This window comes from Sphaerodactylus townsendi, linkage group LG13 (genome assembly GCF_021028975.2).
Source record: "Sphaerodactylus townsendi isolate TG3544 linkage group LG13, MPM_Stown_v2.3, whole genome shotgun sequence".
NCBI classification, from domain to species: domain Eukaryota; kingdom Metazoa; phylum Chordata; class Lepidosauria; order Squamata; family Sphaerodactylidae; genus Sphaerodactylus; species Sphaerodactylus townsendi.
The window spans coordinates 34,640,867-34,667,613 of record NC_059437.1 but is presented as its reverse complement, the minus strand read 5'-3'; the positions used below and the strand labels follow the sequence as shown (position 1 = coordinate 34,667,613).

Genomic DNA, 26,747 nt, shown 5'->3' with positions numbered 1-26,747 from the left:
AACAACTTTCCTGTTAGCAAGAGAAAAGGGCATGCCCACATCTCCTAGGTTAACAGTGGAAGAGACCAAGTTCTGTAGCTAAAGTGTGGCATGTTGCTGCACAGAACTGGCAAAAAACCCTCCGTCTCCTCCACAAATAGACATAGCTACATCCTTCCCCAATACATTTCCCTGTTTTCCTACTTTGATGGGGTCCATGTACCTCTCCAATGGATTTAAACTTCGGAAGAACATAACTCATGGGTCTGGCTCTTCAGATACTGTGCAAGGATTGCTTTTTGGTAGCTTGTATTCTATGGCTCAGCTTTGCCTGTCTTCCCCTCTGCCAGTTTTGGACAATGCCTGCTCCCTGGGGCAACCATTTCACACTGCACCTCTGTGTTAAGCCATGTGGCTCCAACTCCTTCTCCTCCCTTTCTTTGGCAAAAAGCCCTACTTTAATATAAACACACAAGCTCTCCTAGCTCACTTGCATTAGTACAACTCCGCAAGTCTTTGGAACTGCTGGAAGTTTACTGTTTATTGCAATGAACACTTCACAACTTAGTGTACTGCTATTTGGCCAGTCTGACTTTTTTTTTTTAAGGTTTCCAAGTAATGACTTCTACAGCAATTGTGGCAGCTCTTCTCACAGCCTCACTGGGGTCTTTCATCAGTTCCTGAAACTCTCCCACTTGGTACAACAACGTCTTGCGACCTTCTGGGGCTTCTGCCAACATGGTCAGAGCTTTGATGGAGTACAGGCGGACTTTGCTTTTTTCATCATGGATCAGTGGCAGAAGAGTCTCAATGGCAGCAGCGTTGATTGCTGCATATTTCCCTGAACAGAGAAGAATACAGTTGGCAATTAGTAATGAGGGTGGCAAGCTGGGGAGGGGGAGGGGAGACCGGGCAGACATTCCTGCTCTATGCCTTATATATTTGGCTCAAATCCCACCAGTTCTGGAAGCGGGTTTGAGTATTGTGTTGTAAGAGAAAGTGTAAATCTGGAACTTCAAATATCACCATTCAAGAAATGGGGGATTTGAATCTGTCCACCCCCAACAGAATGGCATACTCCTCAAAGGTCTCTTTCAAGAAGAGGAGAAGTAAGGTTAGTGCCTGGTGAGTCTGAAGAGCAGAAGACTATTTACTGGGTTGGAGTCCTCACTGGAGAAAGCAGAGGTCGTATGCAAAGACATTCAGTGATACAACAGTGTATGGCTGTAACTCAGAAAGCTGCCTCTTTAACTGGGCAGGGTTCGGGCAGTTATGAGGTCCGGTTTTGGGGGATATATTGGCTCTGACAGCTTTGGACCTAGTCAAACTAGCCTCAGCCTCCTTAGGGAACATTCTCTGGGAGCTGTCCCAGGTCCTGCGGATCCTGGCCCTGCTTTGTACCTCCTTTTTGCTATGAAATTATTCCTGCTGAATAAATGAATAAATTATTCCCCCCAGGGGATTTCACAGCTAGAACACAACTTTACTGGAATTCCCATGGGACAAAAACATCCTGCAACATAATATACCTGTTAAAACAGGAGCAATGCTGTGCAAGGCAACCATGTCAGCACCTTGATATACTGAGTGGACACTAAGGCCAAATCTGCTCTTGGCTTCTGTGCCTGTCCTACAGCTCAGCTGCAACCTACATCTGTCCAACATTTGATGGGAGAATTAGGGCTACTTTATGCCCTAAATCAGAGTGGGATTCCAGTTGCCGGATGAGCCAGCTCCCTTTGTCTTGCCACCCCAATTCTATGCAACTGATGCACAGATATTTCCTGTACTACAGGGAAATACATCATTTGGAACTGGAACAGCAGAATCCACTGCAAGCAACAGAGAGCAGTACGAGGCTGTAGTGGAAAGGAGAAGAGGCAGAGACTCTGCAGAACACTTGGAGGCAGTGGCCAGCCATCGAAGAAAGTGAACCTCATGAAATCTGCCTAAAAATAAACCAACTACCTGAATTACTCTTGGGTCTCAAATACTAGAATTTAGCAGTTCTACTGCAGACCATCCGAAACTATTTGAATTAAAGTTATGGATAGAATTGACACCTGACAGATCCACCTAGGGATCTTTCATCCATGTATTAGGTTACAAATACTTTTGTGTATATCGGAAAACCCAATATTCACATAGCCTAACATTTTTTTTCAGCCATGTGCACCTTTATCAGTACACGTAACAGGGTACTAAAATTGGTTGGTGGCACCATCTGCTGCACATGGCAGCAAATGCACACTTACTGCCACTTGACATGTGAAGTGGCTTGTTTGGTGCTGTGTTGTATATCTGAGGCGGATTTGCTCCAACAAAACTCAGAAACTATGCAAGATCCAGTCAGCTTACTAGCAACTGTCCTGAGCTGCAGCATGGATCTGATAGCTCTGCTGTGAATATGAGCAGATTCCCACCAAGAAATACTTTTGCACCAGTCTGGACGTAACCTTGCAAAATTTACTGGAACTTGGCAAAATACCCCCACTGACGCTTTGTTAATGTCCTGTCCTTGGAGAAGAGTCGCAGAAAACTCAATTTGCTTCAAACTACCCAACCTAGGATTGTCAGGTGCTGCAACTAGACCTCATTCATTTCCCTTCACAAAGGGCGGGATCTCCAAAAGGGCTTGCCTGCTGCACTTTCTCCCTCTCACCTTGTGTTGTAACTGCTGCATTCATCAGTGCCCCAGCTGCATTGGCTCGGACCTCAGCATCCTCATCACTCAACAGGGAGACAAGGTCAGGGAAGACATCCTCTTGAAAGACCATATTCTTCCCCTCCAAAGGGACACTGAAGGTAACAGAAAGTGGAGATGATTTAATCTGTCTGCACATCAGACCACAGGGGTACACAGAGAGAGTAGTTTTGTCAGATGAATGGGTGATCTCAACCTGTATAACTTTCTACAAGGGTAGAGCCAGAGGTGGGATCCAGCAGGTTCTCACACGTTCCCGAGAGTAGGTTACTAATTATTTGTGTGTACCGAGAGGGGGTTACTAATTGGTGATTTTGCCACGTGATTTTTGCCTTAGTTACGCCCCTCCTCTCAGCAGTAGCGCGCAGAACTTGAAGCAGTGCAGGAGGTGCACTGGCGTGCGTGGCAGCCTGCGCCTGCGTGCATTCGTTTTCCACCCAAGGATCAGGGCAGCCGCTGCGTCCTTGCCACAGCCCCACCCAGTTCTATGCCTATTAAAGGTTAAGAAAGATAAAGCCCCGCCCAGGAATGCCCCACCCCCGGAATGCCCGGCCACGCCCCTGCGTGTCCGGCTCAGCCCCATTGGCGCTACACCAGTTTGAATCCCACCACCATGGGAACCTGTTACTAAAATTTTTGGATCCCACCACTGGGTAGAGCTACCATTTTTGAGCACTGGAGGCAGGGGAACTTTATGAGAAATTTACAACAGGGAATACGGAGCATGCAGCTGCTTCCTTGGCCTAACTGTGGAGAAAACTTCTTTAGACTTTACACCCTCTGGATAAAAACAAAGTAGACATGATTTGGGGGCAGTGGGGAGGATCCCTGGAATCCAGCATGGTGAAGTATAATGTTCAAATCCCCATTTGCCAATAAAGCACAATGGATGTTCTTAGGTAGATTACAAATGTGGAGGTTCTCCAGTATAAATTAGAATGAATGGATACTACTAACAGAAGCTCCCATTCACTCAATAGGGTTTGCGTAGGAGAACTTTCCACTGTAGGTGCCCTATAAGTCAACCTGTTATATCTTTCACTCTTGCCACTCTAAATGATGACCAAGACTGTTTGAGGTGGCTGTCTGCTTCTGACTGGGGGGGGAGGGGGTGGTCCTCTATTGACAGCCTCACATTATCCCAAAGATCTATCAACCTCTGTTACTGGATGAATTATTAACCTGACTGGAAGACCCTGGACTGGGGCCTTTGAACATGGTGTGTCTTTCCCTCACCTGATGGCCATTAGGGCCTCAGCTGCTTTACTCCTGATCTCCACAGAAGGGTGGTTGAGCTTCTCCTTCAGAATACGAACGGCTCCTGTGGCCAGCGCCTCAAAAGCCTCAACACGCAGGCAGCCAGACAGTGTATCCAATAGCAGCGGTTGAATCTCTTCATTCTCTGTTTTCAACTTGAGTACTAGAGAGGGAATCAAACTGCTTTCCACAATCTCAACAGCCCCTGCAGGAGCAAACAGAAAAAGCTGAATTTAGTGAATTATTTTAGCATTCCATTTCTTAAGACCGTGCGGGCTTTCCAAGCCAAGAGAATTGCCATGGCAAAGCAGAGAAACCAGAGGAAAACTTGCAGTGAAAGAGAACACACAGTCCACGAGTAACCAGTTGAAAACAATCCTCAGCCGCTTGGTTACTATGACTAATCCTGCTGTTGCTAGGAGAGATGCAGTTTTGCCGAATGTGATTCATATGCAGTTGGATGAGGTGAAGGTTTCAGTGTGTGAGAGAACTGGGAATTTCTTCAAAGGGATCTCTCCTGAGATAATGGCTAGCATTTTCTCCCTTAGTGGTGCGGTGTGGGATGGATAAGGGGCTTTCCTGGCCAACAAAAAAACAAGCTAATTTATTGGGAGTAGAATAGAGTAACTCCTCTTGGTTTTAGAGGCTTTGCAACATCTCACATAATTAGTTTGTTAATGGGAAAAAATGGATGAGATCATTTACTAAGGATTTTGTCTGTATCCTATTTATCTGAGTGATTGGTACACAGATGCAGTCACCAGCAAATCATGCAGTTTAATTTTTAAAAATACAATCCATCATTTGCAGCCTCTTGTATTTATTTATTTATTTATTTTTTCAATTTATATACTGCCCGATCCCCGCACACCTTAATGGAGTGAGGGGGTTTGTGTGTGTCAGTGAAGCAGATTAGTACCATAAGGGGCCTAGACCAGTGGTGGGGAACCTATGGCACTCCAGATGTTCATGGACTACAATTCCCATCAGCCCCTGCCAGCATGGCCATTTGCCCTTGCTGGCAGGGGCTGATGGGAATTGTAGTTCATGAACATCTGGAGTGCCATAGGTTCGCCACCACAGGCCTAGACTCTGTCAAGAGGCTAAACTCCTAGCAGAGTTGATCAAGGCAGGGAGGCCACAGCTGAGACACTAGATTAAGATGCATCCACCCCCTTCAGGCATCTACAGTTCCAATGTTGATGGGGGTGAAGGACTCCTAGAAGGGTAGTTAAACTGGCCAGCAGCAGTGGCGGGAGAGGTAACACTGGCTGAGGATCTTTCATAGATAATGGCAGTGCCAGTTCAGCTAACCCGGTTTAGTACTGCACAGAAGAATGTGATGGTAGACCACTTCTGATCATTTCCCCCCCGAAAAACCCTTTGAGAGTACCCAAAATGAAAAAAGGTCAAGTGTTGGAAGGTGGAACCTCACATGGCACTCGGTCTGCTGCTGGCCAAGAGTTGAGGACAACTATGAGTTAATGCTATTTTAATGGCACAACTGAACTAAAGTTGGAAGGACATTTAATTGTTGATGTGAATGGATGCAAAGGGAAAGCCCAAAGCTGCTCAACACATATAATAGTAACATGCAACATTAACAATTGGAGATATGCAAATGACGCCACATTTGTGTGATTTGTGGTGTCAGAGGAGAATTTTACAGACAAAAAGACAAATAAGTGTACTAGATCAAATCAAGTCTGAACTCTCCCTAAAAGGACTAAACTGAGACTATTTTAGTTTGGTGAGATTATGAGGAGATTGCTTTGTGGCCCCTTTGAGAACTGACTGATGTTAGCATTGCAACATGGTTTTCAGGGTCCTCTCTCATGGGTTTGCCATACCAACAGCTTCATTTCAGAAGCTGTGGTTTGCAGCTTCATGAAAACTGCCTTGCAGTCAGAAGATCTCTGCTTCAAGACCCTGCTTTGCCAACTGCTCTCTGATATTTTGCAACAGACAACACATTTTGACAGCTTGACCTTAAAGCATTTTAGATGAGATGCCATTGCTGAATGCAAACTATAAAAACACAAGTAGGAGCCCACAAGGACTTGTGGGAGGCATCTTATTTCACCTCTCCCATTATCTCCTCTTTCGGTTTTCTGAAAGACCCCATAGCCTCTCCTTTTTCCTGCTTCTGTCCTTCCCACTCACCATCACATCCAACATCTCCCCCTCTGTAAAAAAGCTTTCCCTCCTCCTGCCCCAGAAGCCTTTACCTTGGAAAACTGAAGCAAGTTTGCTGCTTGAGGGAAGTAGCTAAAAAAACCTCCTAGCCATTCTTTCTTGTGTGGAAAAAAGTTGGCCATAGCCATTTTATTAACAAAAATTGGTTCAAGGTAAACAAAGCGTAAGGCACAGCATGGGGGTCTGATCTGTGTACTGGGCAGTCCAATTGCTGTCCCCCAGATACCTAATTTTTTCTACAGCACTCCTGCTGATGGAAAATTATCACACGCTGGAGATTCCAGATGGGCGGTTGCCACTTCCTGAAGACTCTTTGCTACCAGGGGCGCAAGCCATAGAAGCCCATCGCCTGGCAGAGCAGTGCTGCTACTTTGCTGTGCACTCTTTACTCCTCAAACTCCTCATAAGGAGGTCTCCAATAAAGTTGTGTATTCTCTACCCACTGACCCCAAGCTAAAGATCAGTCCCCCATGCGCAATCCGCCAACCCTTTAACAAAACAAACATGCATTAATAAAAAGCCAAATACAGGGCGAGGTGGGAGGGAAACGCGTATGCTCCGGCACATGGGGAGGTTGTTAGGCAGGGCCCAGCCTTATATAGGCTGCCCTGGCCTGCCTCCCCAGTGACGTCAGGGCGCCCAGCGTCACTGCTTGGCGCCCTTGAGGCTTGCTGTGCTTACGTGGCACAGCCAGCCTGAAGCCTTGCGAGCAGTTGGGAGCTCGCAAGGCTACTGGGAGGCGGCAGCCCCCAAAGAGGCTGTCCCTTCCCCAGCAGCAATGGTGGCCACAGTAAGTTGCTGCCGCTGTTTTGGTGCTGACCACTGAGAAAGGCCCACTTGCAGAGTAGGGCAGGCTACATTTCACTTTCCCCTTGGTTTCCCTCCCCACACTATTTCCTCTTTGTCTCTGCCTATAAACCCTTTAAATTATCTCTTTCTCTGCTTCATTCTTCTTAGGTGTTCACCAACCTATCTTTTGTCTGCCTCTCATCTTCTGTTATATTTATAACTCATTTACTTCATTTGTACTCCTCAAACCGCTCCCCCCTGAATGAAAAAAAAAACCTAATCTTTGAAGTAGGTGTGATAGCTTCTGCTTTTATAGCAATGTCTCTGTAAGTCTTGGCCCAAGTGGCTTTTATGATGAAAGGTCAATGCCTAAATGTTTTAAAAGGAGTTGGAGTGTTCAATCTTTAATCCCGGCACAAGCCATCTGGAAAACTTTAAATACATTGGAAAAAAATGACAATTTTTTTTATTTTCTTCTGGCTTTCCAAGGATAGAAGGCTTTTCAGGATGTTCAGTAGTACTCCATAGTTTTCTCTGAAAAGCCTTTTAAGACCCAATTTGGGGACTCAGGAGGGAGATCAGTGGTATCATCATCAGCATAAAGTAGGAGTGGTATGGGTTTGTTTGAAAGAACTGGGCTGTGTGATTTAACATTTGACAATACGTGTACCAGATCATTAATAAATAAGTTAAACAAGACTAGAGCCAATACACAGCCCTGCTTAACACCTTTCACAACGGGAATCTTTGGGGTTAGGTCTCCAGAGTTTGTACATTTTATCTGGCCGGTTATGTTTGAATAGAGAGATTTGATGAGTAATAATAATCTAACATCGATTCCCATCTCTGCTAGCTTAAGCCATAGCAACTCTCTAACAACTGAGTCAAAGGCACTTTTCAGGTCCAAAAAGGCAGCAAAAATCTTAGATCGCACCCTTTTTTTTGTATTTTAATAACAGGAGGTTAAGGATCATACAGTGGTCAAGTGTAGAGCAGCCTTTTTAAAATCCTATTTGCTTGGGGTAAAGAATTTTTCCATCATTGATCCAGGTACAAAGCCTATTTAACAGATGTTTGGCATAAAGTTTACCAGAGACAGATAAAAGACTAATGGGTCTGTAATTAGCCAGTGATATGTGGTCACCCTTCTTGAATATTGGTGTTATTATTGCATTTACCCAAGACCCTGGGACAGTACCTGAACTATCAACCATAGTAAACAGACAGGCCAGAAGGGGGGCCCACCAGTCCGAAAATGCTTTATAAAAATCTGGGGGCATTAGATCTGGGCCAGGTGATTTGTACAATTTCAGCTGGGCAATTAATAGTCTGATGTCTGAGACTGTGGGCCAAGGTGCTACTTGATTGACTACTGTCAGGTCATTCTGTAAGGCCGATTCATTGTCTCCTTCAAATAGACTTTGAAAATATACAAACCAATTCTGGGGACTGATATTAGACATTAAGAAGGTTGAAGTGCGCATGGCTCCTGCAACTAATGACCAGAACTCTCTTGTATTGTTACTCCTTGTGGCTTGTGCTAGAGCGTTCCATAGGGATTCAATGGTCTTTAGTTTGTTTTCATGAAGCAGTTGCATTAGCAGGGACCTGAGAGAAAAATATCCTCGAGGTAAGGTTGCTGCTTTGCTACTTTTGAAGGTGTTGTAAATTTTTCTGATTTGATTTTCCCCTTCTTCTACCTTCTTCAAATTCTTTACATTCCTTTATTTAAACTCCTTTGTCTCAAAAAAATTCCCTTCAGTGATGGAGTATCTACTGGGACTCTGGAGTAATCTTGCAATCCTTTTACCTGTAATTGTTCTCCAAGAGTGCCTTTGGTGCTGTATGTCTCCTAAAAAAAAAATTCTCTGGACGGGATGTTGATGCCGGATTTTCAGCCAAGTCTTGCCTTGCGGCCTTTAGTGCCATCAGGGAAGAAGAAAGAAACTCTTCAAGTTTCCTTTCAGTGACCCTGTTCCAAATAATTCTTGGGGCTCTGGTTAAAACAATCTTATGTGTAAAACCAGAAAATCATCCAGCCTAGTATCCATTGTGGCACCTGATGCACAGTGACAGAGTATGGGCCATTTCCTACATTGTATGGCAGTAAAGCTAGTTATTACAATGAGGCTGTGTAGGAATCATCGACCAAGATAAAGGGTGTGCAGGCTGGAGGACAAGAACCTATATGTTCTGCTTATGCAGGGTGAGGCAGCTTTAGAATGACATAACTCAGAGGCTGTTCAGATTCCATTTGGTAAATGCCACAGGTATCCTTTAAATCAATATCTGACAAAGACGTGAGAACAGCCTTTGCACTTGCGAAGTTCTTCAACCACCTATTTGCCACTTTTGACCTATGATAAACCCATTTTACCCTGTACATTTGGGATGTCTCTATACTACAAACTTTAAACTGGTGTAACAGTCCATGAATATCTGAAGCTGCCTTATACTGAGTCCAAGTCAATGGTGATTTGTGGCAACTCTCCAAGGTCTCGGACTGGCAAAGTTCTTGCCTGGCATGGGCTACTTGAGGTCCTTTTTTGACTGAAGATGTCAGGAGCGGAACCTGGGATCTTTTTGTGCACAGCACTTGCTCTTTTGAGCCACACCCCCTTCCTAAATAATTCAATTTCTCTGGAAAAAAATAGGGACGCTCATTCTTTGAGGGTGGTTACAAATCCCTATTTGAAAACTTCCAGGATCTTCTCCAAACACCAAAAACTAGCGATTCTGTGGGGATGCCATGATCATTTCAGTCATTTTGATTAAGGAAAGCACTCATACCAAAAGCAAGGCAACTGTAAAAATGGCTACTTTTTAAATTTTTAGTTTTATTTGCATTCCATATATATTCCAAAAGTTGTTGTGTCATCCTACTTGTTTAATGTATTATACTTCATATATTGGCTTTTGTCTCACATAAATGTAAATAGAAGCAAAGCAAAAGCCCACGGGGGAAAAAACCTTCCCTATTTTTCCACCTTTTTTTGCAAGTTTTACAATAGTCCTGGTTCATTCATCTTTTTGACTAGCTCCCTCTTTAAAATCAGATATAGAACTAGGTTAGTTATATATAGAAAGACGATGTGTCTCTTTTTAGTACATGAAGATCTGAGCAGGACATTTGTTTTAATTGGGAAGGGACTACATTTTTAGTTCTCTACGCTTTTTTCCCTCCTGTTCAATAGTTCAAAGTATAATCAGATCTTGAGGCTTGAATTGTTGATTATTCACACAATTACTATTTATGTAATTTGATTATTAATCTCCCTCGCTAACATACACACTCTTTTTAGCCATATTAGTTACCAATATCAGATTCAAAATCCATAATGTACAAGTCAAACAATTGAAATATTTTTTATAATTGAAGAAACTTGCAATTCTCTGGCTGACAGAGTAGCAAAATTTGCTTTTGGAGAAAGAGGAAGCCTTGTCAGTGTTGAAGAGAGAATGTTGGCCAAGGCAAATTAGGAGGAGTCTTTGCCCTTGTTTCCAACTTGAAGTATTAACTTCCATTCCTCTTCTGAGCCTGGCTGCCAAAGCTGCTGCTGCTTTTCCTGCTCTCCCCCAGATGTTGAGGTGGGGGGTGGATCCCTCACTTGGGCCAATCTGTTGACAAGCAGCTGGCTGTTCCCTCTTTAATCTCTCTTGTGTTTGATCTAAAGCCAGCATTTTCAGAGCAATAAAAACTTTGGGCGGGGGGGGGGGGGATCAGTGGCACACCAATAACCTGAAAGATTGTTGCATTAGTTTCTCTACGGACTGATCTCGCTGTTTTTTCCTAGCAGTCTATACTGTGTCCCTTTTGTAATGGCTTCCTGCATTCTGAAACAAACTCACCCCTGGAGTCAATCCTGCAAAATCAACAGCTGGCCAAACTCCAAGTAAATGCTCACTGTGTCACAAAGCTGTAATGAAGCCCTTCAGCCCAGCTCTTGTCAAATAGATATTAAAAATTGAGATTGAGCATCCAGGGTGCCAAGAGCGGCCTGCTTTATATTGATTCCATCAAACTGAATGGGCAACAGCTCTGTCTGCTTCCCATGCTCCATCCCTAGGACATGCCAGAGATGGAATCTTTGACCTGTGAAGTTTGTGCCCAAATAGTAAACAATGTTCTCTGCCCATTAATGGTACCGCTAGAATGCCATATTGAAGCGCATTTGACAGCTGTGTCCTTATTCCTCCTTCATGCGTCTCCTAGCTACAACCATGGTTATACTAATGGCCAGATGCACCTCCTTATGTCTCTCTAGGGAGCATGAATGGAGAACAAAATAAAACTAACAAACCCAGCTCAGCTTCCCAAGAAAAGACCCAAACTTTCAGTGTGTGATACCTTTGCAAAGATGTTAGTATGTTTTTAAGAACATAAGAACTCCCACTCCCTATAACATGGCAAGCAGGCGAACTCGTTAAAGGATGCATGGTTTCGCTTCAGAACAAAAGTACGTGGACAATTTTACTGCCACAGTAATAGGCTCATGTGGCATGTTTTTGAATTCTGTCATTTGCTGAACAGAGAGTACAGAGAAGACATCCTGGCTAAATATATGTTTCTACTGAATCTTTGATATGCCAGTTTAATTTAGGCTGCTTCCACACAAGGAGGTTCTCCACAAAATCAGCAGCAGGAAGCTCCTGCAATTTTGGGGAGTGTGAGCAGGATTTGTCTGCCTCTCAAAATTTCTCCCTTTGAGCCAATTAGAAATAACCCAACTCAAAGGGAAGATGGGGAGGGAAGGCATGACTCCAAGCAGAATTTCTATCTGGATGTTGCACCCACAACCATCGAGGATAGGGATCAAAGTAAGTTCTGCCTTCAAAATTGATCCATCTATCAATAATTTGTAGCTACAATGATAGTGAAATGGGACGGGTAGCAGCTGTAAATGATCTTTGCTGACACCTCTCAAAGAAGCTCCTCCCCAAGCACCTTTTAAACTATAATGAATATGTGTAATACTTTTTAATTCAGTAAGCTTCATTGGGAGCCAGTTTGGCTGGAAAACAGGGAAAACACATGGGGAAAAAAGGTTCCAAGGCAGTGGTGGGATTCAAATAATTTAACAACTGGTTGTTTGCAAGTACTATTTTAACAACCGGTTCTGCCGAAGTGGTGCCAACTGGCTGAATCCCACCATTGTTCCAAGCTCTGAGGCCATGTACCTTTTATTAGTAAGTGCTGGTGATGCTTTTTTTTTTAAAGGGAGGGCTATTTGTCGCATCCTGCTGGTGAACTTCCAAAAGACATCTAGTTGACCACTACTGGAAAGAGAATGTTGGATTAGGAAGATCTACCTTGGCCTGATCCAGTAGGGCTGTTCTTAAGTTTATATGAAACTTGGAGTCACTTCATCTTGAAACCCCACAGGGGAAAGCTACCTAGGAGGTGGTTGGAGCAGAGGAACCACAGATGAGAAAATGATGAAGTGCCTCCTCTCAGCATTACTGCTGCCAATCACTCCCTCCTGAAGCTTTTTTTTCTAGTTTACAAACTAGCACTGGAGCTATAATGTGTTTGATTGCACATAGTTAGAGCCTCAGTCTGCTAAATTTACCTTCCTTTCTCTGCATGATATGCACACAGAGGTTGCTGAGTTTGTGATTTCAGCTTTGACTGTTCCAGTAAATACATTTTGTGGTTGAATTTCTCCAGCTGTTGAGCACCATCTGTTGTTGATGCTGCACCCTATATCTGTGTTATATCTGTGTTATCTGTTGCAATATGCAGCTCAAGTCAGTTCACATGCCCTCGAAAGGGCAGAATCATTGCTTTCATTTTCCGACCTTCCATTTTAGGGCTTTTCAGATGGCTTTCAAGAGAATATGGCAAGATCTTGTCTCATACGGATGAGACCATGATCTGTCATTATGAGAAGTTCCTTGGACTTACTCGTTCCTTCTTGCCCTTTCTCCTCCCCTTCCACATAGCTCAGCGAGTTAAGACATCTGAGTTCCCAACAAATCAGTTTGTTTGTATCCCAATGGGATGAAATGACAAGCTAAGATTATTCTCTTGCCTACAAACCAGAGTTTTAAATGATGATTAAATCTTGACTTGTTGGCAAGAGAGCAAACCTCAGGTTTCTCATTGTGTCCAGTTTAAACATCATGACATGAGGCTTGTTGTTAATCTGGACATATTCAGTGTCCAAGCTGAATGTGAGCAGAAGATGGGGCAAATGTGCAAGCCTGAAGATTTCCAAGGCTCATTCCCCTCACAATAAATCAAAGTTTGGCATCACTTCTGAATAGATTCATATTTTAAATGCACTTCCCTCCTGTTATGTACTTCCAACAATTCTGCTTATAAAATACTTTCCTCAGAACATTTTGTAAAGAAATATGTTTTATTAAGCAAACTGTAAGCCAGCGTGGTATAGTGGTTAAGAGCAGGTGGATTCTAATCTGGAGAACTGGGTCTGATGCCCACTCCTCTACCTGAGTGGCAGAGGCTTATCTGGTTCACCAGATGTGTTTCCACATTCCTACATTCCTGCTGGGTGACCTTGGGCTAGTCACAGTTCTCACATAACTCTCTCAGCGCTCCCCCCACCTCACAAGGTAACTGTTGTGGGGAGAGGAAGGGAAAGGAGCTTGTTAAGCCACCTTGAGTCTCATTACAGGAGAGAAAGGTGGGGTACAAATCCAAACTCTTCTTCTTCTTATATTAAGTACCCAGACAGTGTGGCTACCCTTACTTTGTAAGTTGCAACACTGCCTACTGGATGACAGTAAGCCTTCAAGAAGCCATATGTATGCCCTGTAGCCCAACTAAGAACTGAATAAAATTTTCCTGAGGCTCTTAAAGATGTGTGGAGCAAGGAGGGGATAGCCAAAAGGCAGGACAGGGCATCATTTTGGACCAGTCACATGTGTGCAGCCTAACTTATAGTGAGTTGTACAGATAAAAAGAGGAGAGGAGAATAATGTGAGTTGCTTTGGTCCTCACTGTGGAGAAGGGGATATGTCACAGCAGCTCTAAAGGTTTTCAACTCCAAGGTAGTTCAGCAATTTCTCTGTGGAGTTCCCTTATGGATAACTGCATGGAACAACTCCGTTGAAAGAATACAATCTGGCTTCCTCTACAAAATTCTTGGGTTACCACACTCTGTACCATACGCTGTACTATGCTTAGAAACTGGTCAGAACCTACTTGAAACAAAAGCATGGTTGAATACATTCAAGTATTGGATCAAATTATGTTTTAACTCTGATGCGCGCAGTTTAACATTGTGCGCCCTGACCTATTTGCCTCCGAATGGTATCTACTTCTTAAATAAAAAAATTACTCTCTAGATTTAATACTTGAAGATCTCTGTATGCTGTCACCCTGAGAGATTCTTTGAACCTTAAAAAGCAGACTTTTAGAACAGGAATACCTATCTTGTTGGGGCAAACAAATAAATCATGCTCACCCCTTTCTGTCGGAATAGTACTGGAACAGGGGCACATAGCCAAATATCTTGAACTATTAACTGAACCCCAACAGAGATTGATTATTACAAGGGCCAGATGCAATACTTTTCCATCTGCCATTATAAAGGGTCGCTACTTATCTATCCCTCTCCAGGATCGGGTTTGTCCACACTGCAAAAACCAAGTGGAGACTCTTGTTCACATTATACTTGACTGTCCGAGATATGGGGCATTAGGAATTTCTCTCCTTGGCTGGTCCTAGACAAATCTGAAAGAGACTCTGACAGCTCTGTTGTGGAGCTTCTGTTAAATAACACAGATGTTGTGCTCTTGGAAAAAGTAGCAAAATTTCTTTTACAAGCGATAGAACTTTGTAAGTAACGTCCAATGCTAGATACAGTTTCTCTGTCTGTGTTTTGAATGTATTCTTGATTTGTACTTCACAAATGTCTGGTAACGCTCTGGAGCCTATTTTATATGCCTAATAAAGGTGGTTGTTGTTAAACATAAGATTGTTTTTAATAGAGGGACACAGAATCAGCTGCCTTTGCGAAGCAGCCAGTATTCCTTGGCTGTGTGCATCTGTGTTTCTCCTAAAGCCACAGTGCAGGTTGGGCTGCTGATCCTTGATTGGCAGAGAGCTTTGCAGCAGAGCCAAGTCACTGTTTACTAGCAGACAGAACTTGGCAACAGGGTAGCAACCATTTGTGCTTCGTCAACACAATCATCCATAGAACTGTAGTGGCGTAATTCAACTAAGCTGACCGGCACAGACATAGCTAGCACACCCTGGTTCTTCGCTTGTTCCCTGTGGCAGCAGACACCGGGCACATGAGAAGAAAAAGATGGACCGGAAAAGCAGTTTCAAAGTCCTGTGCATGGGGAGGTGTGGGTTCCTGGAGCTAAGAACCTAAGCCGTGTAAATGAGTGTGCACACTACTGACCCCTTTTGAAACTGCAATTAAACTTCAGATGTACATTTCCTGTCTAGGTTTCCAACTTACGCAAAATGCCTTCCAGTCTCAGTTGTTACGCTGCTTGTTACTGCAGCCACAGAATGAAAGCGACAACCAGCTTTCACAAGAGCAAATGGACAACATGTTGATAAAAGAACACTATCAAGAAGCATTGGGTTTAATCTGCTGCTCTGTAGAGAAAAGTAGTTGCTATGGAAACAGTCTCAGTGTTTTGCATCTTAGTAATAGCTTCTTCCACATATTGACTGCCCTTGGTAAGAATCATGGCATACGGTACCATGTTTAGACTGTGCTGTCTGCCCACTATGCTTCTCTCCAGATATTATTTGTTAGCTTGATCTGTCAGGTGACCCTCTTTGGCTCCAGCAAGTACTTCCTCTGCAAGGGCATATGGAAAGGGCCTTCATCATATTTTACTGCACTGGAATGCCAGAGGGGCAAAGTGAACAGACATACGGCCTGATGCCAAGGGAAGGCAAGAAAAGACCAAGAGGGAGGTCAGTGGGAACAGGCATTCTGTGCTGCAGGGTAACAGTAAACTCAGTGGGTCTGGTTCACACAGCTTGTAAGTCTGCTGGACCACTGTACAGCACCCAGAGCAGCTAGGGTCCTACTCTGCAGCTCCTTTGGTGCTTTTGTGTGAGAAGCAGCCCGTGGATAAACAAGGACAATTAAAAAGTAAAAGCAACTCAATAACCAAAAAAGGCTCAGGAGATAGGAGTCACTCTCTGTGCTTAGAAATGCAATGACTAAGGAGACAGTGAGATAAAGTTTATAAAATCAGACATGGGAAATTTCTAAAAGAATATGCTGAGGTTGTTGGTTAAGAATCAATCGTGGAAAAATTGTGCATACGCAAGAGAAGAACCACATAAGTTGCTTTGAATCCCCAATGCATATGCAGGAGTTGGGGATTCTCTGCTGAAACATGCCACGCTCTTCAAACCCATACCGGGTTTTTCAAATCTGTCCTTGGAGCAATGATAAAACAGTCACATTATGATCCAAATACTGTGGAATACAAACATTCTAGATAAACATGGTAATTAAAATTAAACTTTATTTCCATTATAATAATTCTACCATAATTTTTAAATTACAACCTTAGTCAGAAAACTGTAAGACAACAAAAAGAAATAAAAACACGTGTCTCTGTGTGTGTGTGTGTGTGTGTACGCACAAACAAAGACTAGGTTAGCAACATCTGCTTTTTTGCCATCAAGTCTCAGCTGGAGGGTTTTCAAGGCAAGGAACATTCAGAGGTGGTTTGTCATTCCCTGCATTCGCATTGGGACTATGATACTCCTTGGAGGTTGCCCATATAATACTATCCAGGGTCAGGGCTGTGTGTGACTAGGCCACCCAGCAAGTTTCCATGGTGCAAATGGGAATGGGAATTTAAACCTGAGCTTCCCAGGTCCTAGTCCAACTTCTTAACCACTACATCATGCTGGCTCTCTATTCATGCATATATAATAAATATAAATAAATAATACACACACACACATTTGCTTCTACCAGAGACACCCGAGTTATGGTTATGGAATTGCCTGTGTACTCCATAGCTATTATTCTGTATAATACACAGGTCTGTATAATACACATGAAAATGACTCTTTCTGAATGGAAAACGTGACCCTGCAGAACATTAGCTTTGCTGTGATGCTCACAAATATAGTAATTAATGGATCTGGAAACTCATGGCATGGATAGAAAGAGACATTAACTGGAGATGCTAACTGTACTCTGATGGTCAAAAGGAACAAACGTGAAAGGTGACAAACGATAGGATAAGGTGAAAGAAGACAAAGAGAAGAAGGGTAGCAAGCACCACACCACACTTTGTTGAGCACCACACTGAGGATTGCTGGATTGGGAAAACAAACTGATCTTATGCATGCCACTGATAATCTACAATTCAATACCATGAGATGTGGTGATGAAGTGGTGTTAGACCTATTCACAATGGACAGGTCAGCAGAAAGCTATTGGCCAGGATGGCCAAACAGAATATTCCTTTAGAGGCTGTTCACATATGAGTATGAGGCTTGAGGAGGCTCTCTCCATGGTTTATTATGTTTTTTTCCCAGCCTTACCCTGAAGAGGAGTATCAAATATGGTCCCCTTCTTATTGTTCTAGGAACTCTACTGAATCTCAGGGACTGTGACTGGCTCCAGGTTATGTGGTGAGCTTAACCTCTGAGCGGGAGTTGTCCATCTCCCTCTACTCCTGAGCTTTCCAAAGACTGGCCAGGCCACTGACTGCAGGACAAGGGAGAACTTTAATTATTTCATTCTTACATCTCAAGGCATTCCAAGGCGCAAGCAATTGGATTCGGCAGCCCAGCCACTCCAAAATCCAAAGATTCTGAGACAGCCCTGGGAGGTGTAACATGCAGCGTGCACACACACGCAGTGAAGTACGTAGGTCACTTTGGCCAGTACAGATTTGGTCTTTTTCATATGGGAAGTGCAGACAGCGTGAAGCAGTTTCCCAGCTGTGTGGCTGCAACTTGGCAGTTTTTACTCTCAACATTTTGCCCACATCTATGGATGGCATCTTCAGAGGCATGTCACAGTGAGATGCGTTTCTCTCCATGTCACAGTGCGGAATGATTTGTGTGGCTGGGTGTCCATGTCATCTTACCATGACAGGCCTTTGAAAACGCCAGGCCTTAGATGCGACTGAACCGGTCGGAACAAAAGCTACTAGGCCACGGTCGCGAGTGAAGCAGTCTTCAAACACGGCACATGAGAAAATCCCCCCCCCCCCCCGCGTACTGCGCAGGGTGTTTTCTGCCCTGATTATTTTCACACTTTTCGAAATGAAGCAGCAATGCCCCCTTCTTGGAGAGGGAGAATGGAGCGGGGGGGGGGGCACTTTTTCTTCCTTGTTCTCTCCCCACCCAATTGCAGCCCCCCCCCCCTCCCAGGAGAGAAAATATGGATACCAGTACATTTGCCCCAGCGCAAACGGCGAGCCCCTCAACTTCGCACGCGACAGGAAGAATTGCGGCATTAAGAGGAGGAGGCGTCATGTAACGTGTGCACGCCTGTCCCGGAGGGCCCCGTCCGTCGGGGCGAAGGAGGCACGCGGGACTCTCGCTCGCCCGTCTCGCCCCTCGCGCGCGCTCGTTGGCTGGCGCTCTCGCCAATCTGCGTCCGGCCGGCCAACCAGGGAGCGCGGAGCCTCTGCTCGCTCGACAGCCCCGCCCCCGCTCCGAGGCTCCGGAGCGTGGCGTGCTCCTCCTTGCAGCGGGCGGCGAAAATCCCCTCCTGGCTGGCTGGCTGGCTGGCTGGGGGCGCCGCGGCTGAGCCAGCGGGTAGGGCAGGCGGCGGGCATCGGCAGGCAGAACCAGCCCCCGCGGCTGCGCGTCTTGGCTCGTCCTGCCGGGAGGATGGCAGCGCCAGCGCCGACGGAACCCAGCCGCCGAAGCCGCCCGCTCCTGCCCGGGCTGTAGGGAGGTAGGTGCAGCTGCCTCGGACCCCCGCGAAATAGGTCAGGGGCTGCCTCGGCGCAGCGTGCAGGGACGGGGCGCTCGCTGCAGGCGCAGCATAGGGATCCCTGGCTGGTGACCTTCTCTACCGAGTTTGGCCTTGCCCTGAGCCCTGGCCGCCCCCGCTCTCCCCGCGGCATGCCAAATGCAACTGGAAGGTTCCGAAAGGGGTCCGGGGAGCCCCAGGGCGGGGTGTCCCCTTGGAAAGACTCGCGACAACCCCTAGCCCGATGCGTCCCTTAGGAAAGAGCGCTTCCTGCATGCTTGCTGCTTTTCGGAGCAAAATCTGCTCTTGCTCAATTTGCCTGGAGGACGCCTTCCTGCGGGGCGGCAAGGGGCAGGATTGTGCCCAGAGCTGCACCTGTGGACAGCTCCCAGGCAAGCAACTTTGCAGATCTGGTAGGCCTCTGCCGCTCGCTGACGGAGAACTCGCCGCATTTCCAGCCGTCGTGTAACGCATGCTAGTCTTTCCCTCTGTCTTATTCTGCCACTGCTGCTTTATGGTGGCCGCGCTGCTTCATGCACGCTCCTGCGGCGTTTGCACGAGACGGTGATGGACCTAACCTAATTACTTCGTGTCGTTTGCATACAGCTAGACTTTAAAAAGGTCGATACTTTCTATTTGCGTGCTGCTTTCCGAGCGTGCTCTGCAATTCGCATCATAGCGGGTCACACCCTTTGGATGACTGTCTGAATCAGTTTTGCTGCAAAGATTGGAAGCAGCAGATCAGGCCAACAGTTGCCAGTGGGAATGCTGGTTGTGATGAATTGGAAAGGAGGGCTGGGGTTTGTTGTTGTTTTTCCCCCTGCTCCCTGGAGAAGGCTTTTGATATCATAGGTGCTGATGTCTGAAATCCAAGCTTGCAATTGGATTCCTCTTTGTTTGGATAGAGATTGCTGGTTCTTGCAGCTGGAGATGCCTCTGACGGTGGCAGGATGCATGCTTGCAACATGGCTCTCTGCTAACTGGCTGGGTTGGGAAGCTGTCAGCCCAGAAAGGATTGATCCCTGCCCTTGGGCGGAGGACATGAGGAGAGCATAGCCATTGAAAGGAATGGGTGGTGGTGATCAATTTGAAGAACGAGAATACAAACAGGTGGGCACGTGAGTGCCTTTCATATCAAGATAGTTTCAGATGACCCCCCCCCCCCATTTCCCATTTCTCTCTCGGTGAATCTGTGCAAACAGGCATGCTTATCATAGAATGCCCTTTAAAAAGGAACACATGGTTACACGAAGCCGTGTTTTGAGTGAGATGATTCTCTTCTTGAATTGATGATCACTGGTGAACAAGATGGAATCTGGCCTCTGGCAATGTTTGCCATTCCAGGGCAACCTAATTCAGCTTTTGAACAGCAGGACAAGCCTTTAAAGGTAGGCATAATTAAAAGGAAATAAGAAAATAACTGTTCCAGAGACTCTCCAGGTATGAAGAGTTGCTGTGAGATAATAGCATACAGCCATTCTGTCTGCCCATATTTTGTGTCTATTGCCTGACTAGGCTAAAAGTAATCCCTAGACAGAAGGACCAAGGGAAAGGGAGTCTGTTCTCCCTCTTTTGTGATTTATGTTGGCCACAAAGTGAGATGATAACCTTTAATGTTGGAATGTATGGGAACATAGTGGTTTCTACATCCCTTATTGACACAGCCCAGGTTGAACCATGTGGAATATACGTTAATGGGTGATTTTACCAAAACTCAGAAAATAATTATGTATTTAAATGGCTGACTTTGGTCAGTGTGGCAACTGGTGCTTGAATTACAGTAACCCCTATATTTTGCCCTCTGTAACTACTGTCTTTAGAAGGCTGCGCCATATGATTTAGCCATGGATAGGGGCCCACTTCCTGTTCTTCCACTATTCAAGCATGGATAGTGATAGTGGGTCATTTCGTTGTACTCTCATAAGGTATGTTAAGCCAATGTTCGCTTTTCTGTATTGAAGGTGCCCCTGAACTCTAAAAAGCATCTTTGGAGTTCCACCAGGTTAATGGAAGGCAGAGTTAGGTTCTTCTAGAAAAAACTTGATCCAGCTGGTGCTGAAGTCCTCATGAGTTTTGGTAGAAACAGAAGTGTAATGCTTAACTACTTTATGACAGGCTTCAGAGAGGTCATTGGCTTGGTGACAAATTCCGCAACTCTGTGCTGATGTCACTGATGATACTTTACAAGCCATCAAAGAAAAAATCATCTTTGCATTGGAATGTCTGACACTGTTACCTGACTTATGATTAGTTTATGGTAGTTGTACTACTGTATACTATCACTTTTATTATCGTATGTCACCATTTTTTTTCTTTAAAAGAAAGCAGTCACATAATTTTTGTGCTTGCATATATTGTGTTCTTACACGCACCAAGGAGCAAGTCCCTTGGCCCCAAGATGAGCTCCAGAAAATAGACCATTCTGCTCTTCAGGTATACACAGGTGTCAGTCTGTGTCTCAATCACTGAGAGAAACAGTAATAAAGAGGAACAAACGTCAATTGTTACAATGCCACCAAAATAATCCGTAGTCTTCTTGGCATACTTCTGGTTTATAAGAATAAAACCTGTTGAATAAATTGAACAGAGGCTCCTATTCTGGGCATGCTTTCTTGGGGTAAACACCAAGAACTTGCACTGGAGTTAGCACTTAATCATTTTTAATAGTTAGGGCTGGATGTTGGTTTATTTTCATATAGTATAAACCAGAAGCAAAGGTTGTAAAGCAGCAGTGAAACTGGGTAGCAAGAAGTACAACAAGGTTAGTTTGGCATTTCTTTTTAAAAAGTAAGAAAATTAAAGAAATGTATTTTCAACCTACTATTACTGAAATAAGTTTTCCACTTCCAAACAGGTCTGTTTTTTATGAAGCGCAACAGAATGAACCAAACCATTCCTATCAACAATATCCAAAAATATGAATTAACCATTCTACAATAGTTGGAGGCATTGCAGCTTTCTAGCAATAAACCCATACAGTTTTCACAGCAACCAAATGATTTTTCGTTAATAGTTTAGTCGCCCCTTGAAATGCATTTTCTACCAAAGATTTTCTACCAAAATAGTGATTAAGGGATCAGATGTTAACAGCTTCTTACAAGTTTACTAGACCTAAATGGTAGGAATAATAAGTAAAACACTGCTTTATACATTGGAAATCTGAACAGCTAGCTTGTTCCTTAAAACATCAAAGGTACTTGTTTTTTAGATGTTCAATTGTACTCAATTACACAGTACACTGGAACTTCTGTCAACAGGGTTTCTAGTGTATCTCTGAAAATCCTATGCATAGAGACACAAGTGACTTGGGACTGCAATGCAAAAGGAAGGGTGTTAAGTCTTTTCCCTTGTTTTTATAATCTCAAATGGCCCCAGGAGCTAATATTTGACCCACTGGGGCAAATATGCAGGTAATGTAGTTAACTCTGTGTTTGCCCAAATAGGACATAGCTCCTCTATGGGGCCATTTCCGATTTTGAAAATGGCTCCAGGGAAGGCTTAACCCACCCCACCCCCTCAGGGGCTGTGTGTCTGATCCCAACTGGATTCCTGCATGCTTGATTTTTAGAAGGGAAAAAAATGAGGAGCTCCATTCACAGAATTTCCAGCACCATGGCTCTTGAGCAACTAGAAACACTTATGAATGGCAATAATGAAATATATCCAATTTGACATGTAAATCTTCCCTAAGTTCTATCACTTCCCTAGTCCTTCACTGATAATTACAAGACTCCTTCAGTTGTCTGCAGTTTTTCACATTGCATTAATGACCATCAGCTCTTAATTCATGCAATACAAAATTCTATACTATAATTGATACCTACTGATATTTAGCTCCGCTTTTATGCTTCATGGGAGATAAACTTCCATCTAGCATTAAGGGACAAACTTCACATTAAGTATGTTAGATGTAAAAGAGGTCTTTGATGTAGGATGGTGCTGCCAGTAGAAGGTTTTTTTAAAATGCCCCCCAGTTGATTAAAGTGTGGAAAACAGGTACAAAATAGTTACTTATTTTTCCCCCTCTCCTGTTGCATGGTGCAATCTGGGAGGGAGATTTTAATCATGGAAAGGTGGAGAGTTGTATTTTCCCTTCCTCAGTGACCTGATAATATTTTGTATCTGTGGCCCTTTCCGCACAGGTGCTGTGTGGGGGTGCGTCGGCATAAACAATGCTGACACACAGCCCGGGACCGTTTGCATGGACGGTCCTGGTAGGGCTGCAGATGGTGGCGCAGCCTTCACACAGGCTGCGCCGTTGCTGAACGCTGTACCTTGTCTCATGGCTTCCGGCGTGTTGCAGAGGCCAGGGGACACCCCCCCGCAGGCTGGAGCGGCGGCTCTGGAGTTGCAGGCCAGGGGGGCGTGTCCCCTGGCCTCTGTGACGCGCCGGAAGCCAGGAGACGAGGTATGGCGTTCAGGGACGGTGGGGGGGAAACGGCGCCTTCCAGGTGCTGCCGTTCGCACGGCAGCTGTTGGAAGACGCTGCTTCCGAAAAACCTCGCTCAGGAAGCAAGGTTCAGAAGCAGCGTCTTCGCACCGCTTGGGGGTGGCAGCAACGCCGGCCGTGTGAACCCCTCCGGAGGGACACAGTTTTTAGCGTCCCTGGGGCGCTGTATTCCGCCCGTGCGGAAACAGCCCTAGATTTCCCCAGCATGTCAGTATTTGTGATGAAACAAGCTAATTTTCTATGTGTGACCTTTCCTCCTTTCATTTATCAACTGAAAACAGAAACTTTGAAGGGACTGGCATTTTTTCCCTCTTCCAACTTAAAAAAAAACAGCCCATAATGCAAATCACTCCATTCTGCTACCTCATGGTTTTAAAACTGAGTAGGAAGCACAAAACAGCTCTTTTCAGTAGACTTCTATATGGCAGACAAATTAATCCTAGAACATTTTCATACCTGTTCACTTCGTAAAAATCATCCATCCATCAGAGAGACATTTGTATTTTTTCTAGATGGAGGCTCCCAATCTATTCTGGACTTGGATCACACTGAGAATCCACTGGCTTTCTTTGTAAACTTAGGCTCATTCCGCACATGCAGAATAATGCACTTTCAAACTGCTTTCAGTGCTCTTTGAAGCTGTGCAGAATGGCAAAATCCACTTGCAAACAGTTGTGAAAGTGGTTTGAAAACACATTATTTTGCGTGTGCGGAAGGAGCCTTAGATTCTGCTCCATTTGCTGGGGATTCAGGCAGTAGTTGAGCTGAACTGCTCTGTAGTATTTGAAAGCTGGACAAGCGGCTGCAAACAACTATCCTGCTTGCTATCAAGGTCTGATGACTACCTGAGATACAACTTTGAAATATACCAGCAATCAAATGGAATTCATACTGGGGATTTTGCTGACGCTTCCATGCTGAGACCCATGGATTCATAGTCAAACATCATTTAATAAAGAATTGCATATTGGTGTTTGGATAAATTTGTTACCTTCCTTGAGCTTTTAGGACAGAATCACACTAAATAGATCATATAATAAATCTTCAAATAAATGTTATATAACGTAAACTTGCTGTCCCCAATGTTCTGATTTGTTATTTATCTTCTCCCCTGTACTTCCACTTAACAGAGAGGAATAGGGAAACAGGGGAAAAAATCACTTATTTGACCAGTTGATTAAATTGCTTAGGTCCGTAAACAGAAATATACATGCAAAATCATGTTTCCTTGTGGATAGTATATATAATTCTTGGAATGTTTCTATTTGTTGCTGGTCTATATGTGTATTGGGAGGCTGGCATCTGGCAAAGCTGTGGCCCACCCATGGATCAGCTGCACTGTTTGTAGGATTTGATGAGTGGTTTTTCCTGGAAGCTGGTTGTGCCTCCTTGAAGGAACTTGGGACTCACACCTCCAGTGATTCATGTGTCAGTCCCCTCCATAATGACCTGGGATTAATACTAGTGAGAGAAAACTGGTTGAGAATTCTTTTTTTATTTTGTCCTCTGGTTAATAAACCATTCGCCCCATGATCCCCAATATGGCAACCTCTAATGGGTTTCCTGGCATCTGCTTGTTTCTTGAGCCTCGGGAATAAAATCCATAGAGTTGAGGAACAGGCTAAAAGGTGCTTTGGGCTGCTTCTCTTACCACATGAAAGATTAACAAAGCACTACAATTCATCCCAGGTGCACATGTTAATAATGTGTCCTTGGCTTGGCTATAGACACAGATTTATTAATTTTTTTTTACATTTCTAGGTTAGATAACTGCATTAGGGCTGTGCAGTGAGCAAACCCTTCCCTTTCTTTGGAAACTGAAACCAATCAGCATCTTTTTCTCCAGTGAAAAAAGCTAGGAATCTCACAACATTTTGTGACTGGATCCACCCTCACCGCAGCCATTTTTTGCTTGGTTCTGTCAAATGGCAGCCACGTTGAGTGTGGCACCTATTGCCGTTTCTCAGCATTTCAGAACTGCAGGCCCAACAAGGTGGGGGGTCACCTACGTTATGCCATATGCTTTGGGTTCAAAGGTAGAAAAGTATACAATCCTGTCGAAGGCTTTCACAGCTGGATTCAACTGGTTGTGGTGGGTTTTCCGGGCTGTGTGGCCGTGGTCTGGTGGATCCACCAGACCACGGCCACACAGCCCAGAAAACCCACCAGTATAAAATCCTGCTTAGTGTGCTTCAAGGTGCTCTTTGGATCCAAGCTTCTCTTCTTGTTCCTACCATTAAAAAATCTAAGTTAGAATTACTTGGAGTTGCTGGTAGACTCTATAACAGTTTTGCTTGTAATCCATCAAGTGGTTAATTCTGCAGGTGCTTCTTGGCCAAGTCTGCTGTACCTTCACTTCAACATTCCGTAGAAGGCACTTAGAGCCTAGCCAGTTTCATTTCCAAGTATCAAAACATTTATTTATTCTGCCAAACCCAACCCAACTAATTCTTGCATCAGATATGACCTATCACACCTTACTGATAGTGCAAGAGGGGAATCGAGTCACCTTAACTACCTACTTAAGAACTTCTGCGGGGGTTTCAGATGATATTGACACAGCAGCTGGTCAACCATGCACAGAACTTCAGAAAACTGTATGCAGGGCTGTAGCTTTCAGTAGCAGCTGGAATAGTTACAACCAGACTGCCATGGACTTGGTTAAATTTGCATGGGATCAAGTCCAAACTCCATTCTGATTTGCAAGTCAGGCTTTTGTTAGTTCATGATGGCATTATTTAGATGTATATAGATTATATCTACTCCAATAGATACGTTGCTGGGAATATTTAGGATTGGGATGGAAGATGGGGTGTATAAAATGCTTTTTTACTTGTTCTCTCATATATCATTCTGGGTTAAGTAAGATATAAAGAATTTGGGAGAAAAGATAACTGGTTTATTTGACTTGGGTGAAACAACTGTTATGTCACCCTTGTTCAGAAAGCATAGGATGTAAGAGTTAGGCAAAACATTTTGTCCTCCAAGGCAGAAAATTCATATGGTGCTGTCAGCCTGTCATCCAAATCAATCAAAATAGATTGGTTAAAAACTGGCCTGTTGAATGGTTGGAAAAACCTGTCTCATCTACTTCGTCATTTAAGGCTTTGTTGTACATTATGAAAAAGGTGAACGTAAACCCTCTTTTGCTCCCTTTTCCTCTCACCAGACAACACTGAACTACACAAATGTAATAAAGTTTTAAAGAGATGTTTCGATTCAAAGTTCTCTCTGGAGAAGTTAGGTGAAATTGGAGTTGCATTTCTTTCTGGGAACAGAGGGGATGGGGAGAGACCTAACTTTTCTGTAACTAATTGGGTTTACTTTACTCTTGCCTTACCTTCTTTGTTCTAAGTGCTGCAGCCCTAGCTAGGTGTACCTTCTGGACATACTATGAGACCATTTCCTTATTTTCCCTGACAACCCTTATGTCTGAAAAGTGCTAACACTGGTTCTGAAAAAAAAAAGATTGCCTTCTTTG

General features: G+C 44.3%; 2 protein-coding genes across 3 annotated transcripts in view; one reads left to right on the top strand and one right to left on the bottom strand.

Annotated features, from left to right (window-relative positions):
* Positions 1-499: 499 nt before the first annotated feature.
* The window catches only part of RSPH14 (radial spoke head 14 homolog), a 73,255-nt gene continuing 47,007 nt past the window's right edge, over positions 500-26,747 (bottom strand). For both annotated transcript variants that reach the window (XM_048513988.1, XM_048513989.1), the window contains exons 5-7: positions 3,920-4,145; positions 2,642-2,778; positions 500-820 (exon numbers count right to left, since the gene is read on the bottom strand). In XM_048513988.1, coding sequence (XP_048369945.1) covers positions 582-820; positions 2,642-2,778; positions 3,920-4,145 — 602 coding nt within the window. In that variant the 3' untranslated portion in view covers positions 500-581. The remainder of the gene's footprint in view (positions 821-2,641; positions 2,779-3,919; positions 4,146-26,747) is intronic.
* The window catches only part of GNAZ (G protein subunit alpha z), a 46,814-nt gene continuing 38,626 nt past the window's right edge, over positions 18,560-26,747 (top strand). The window contains exon 1 of the mRNA XM_048513986.1: positions 18,560-18,798. The gene's annotated coding sequence lies outside the window, so the exon portion shown is untranslated. The remainder of the gene's footprint in view (positions 18,799-26,747) is intronic.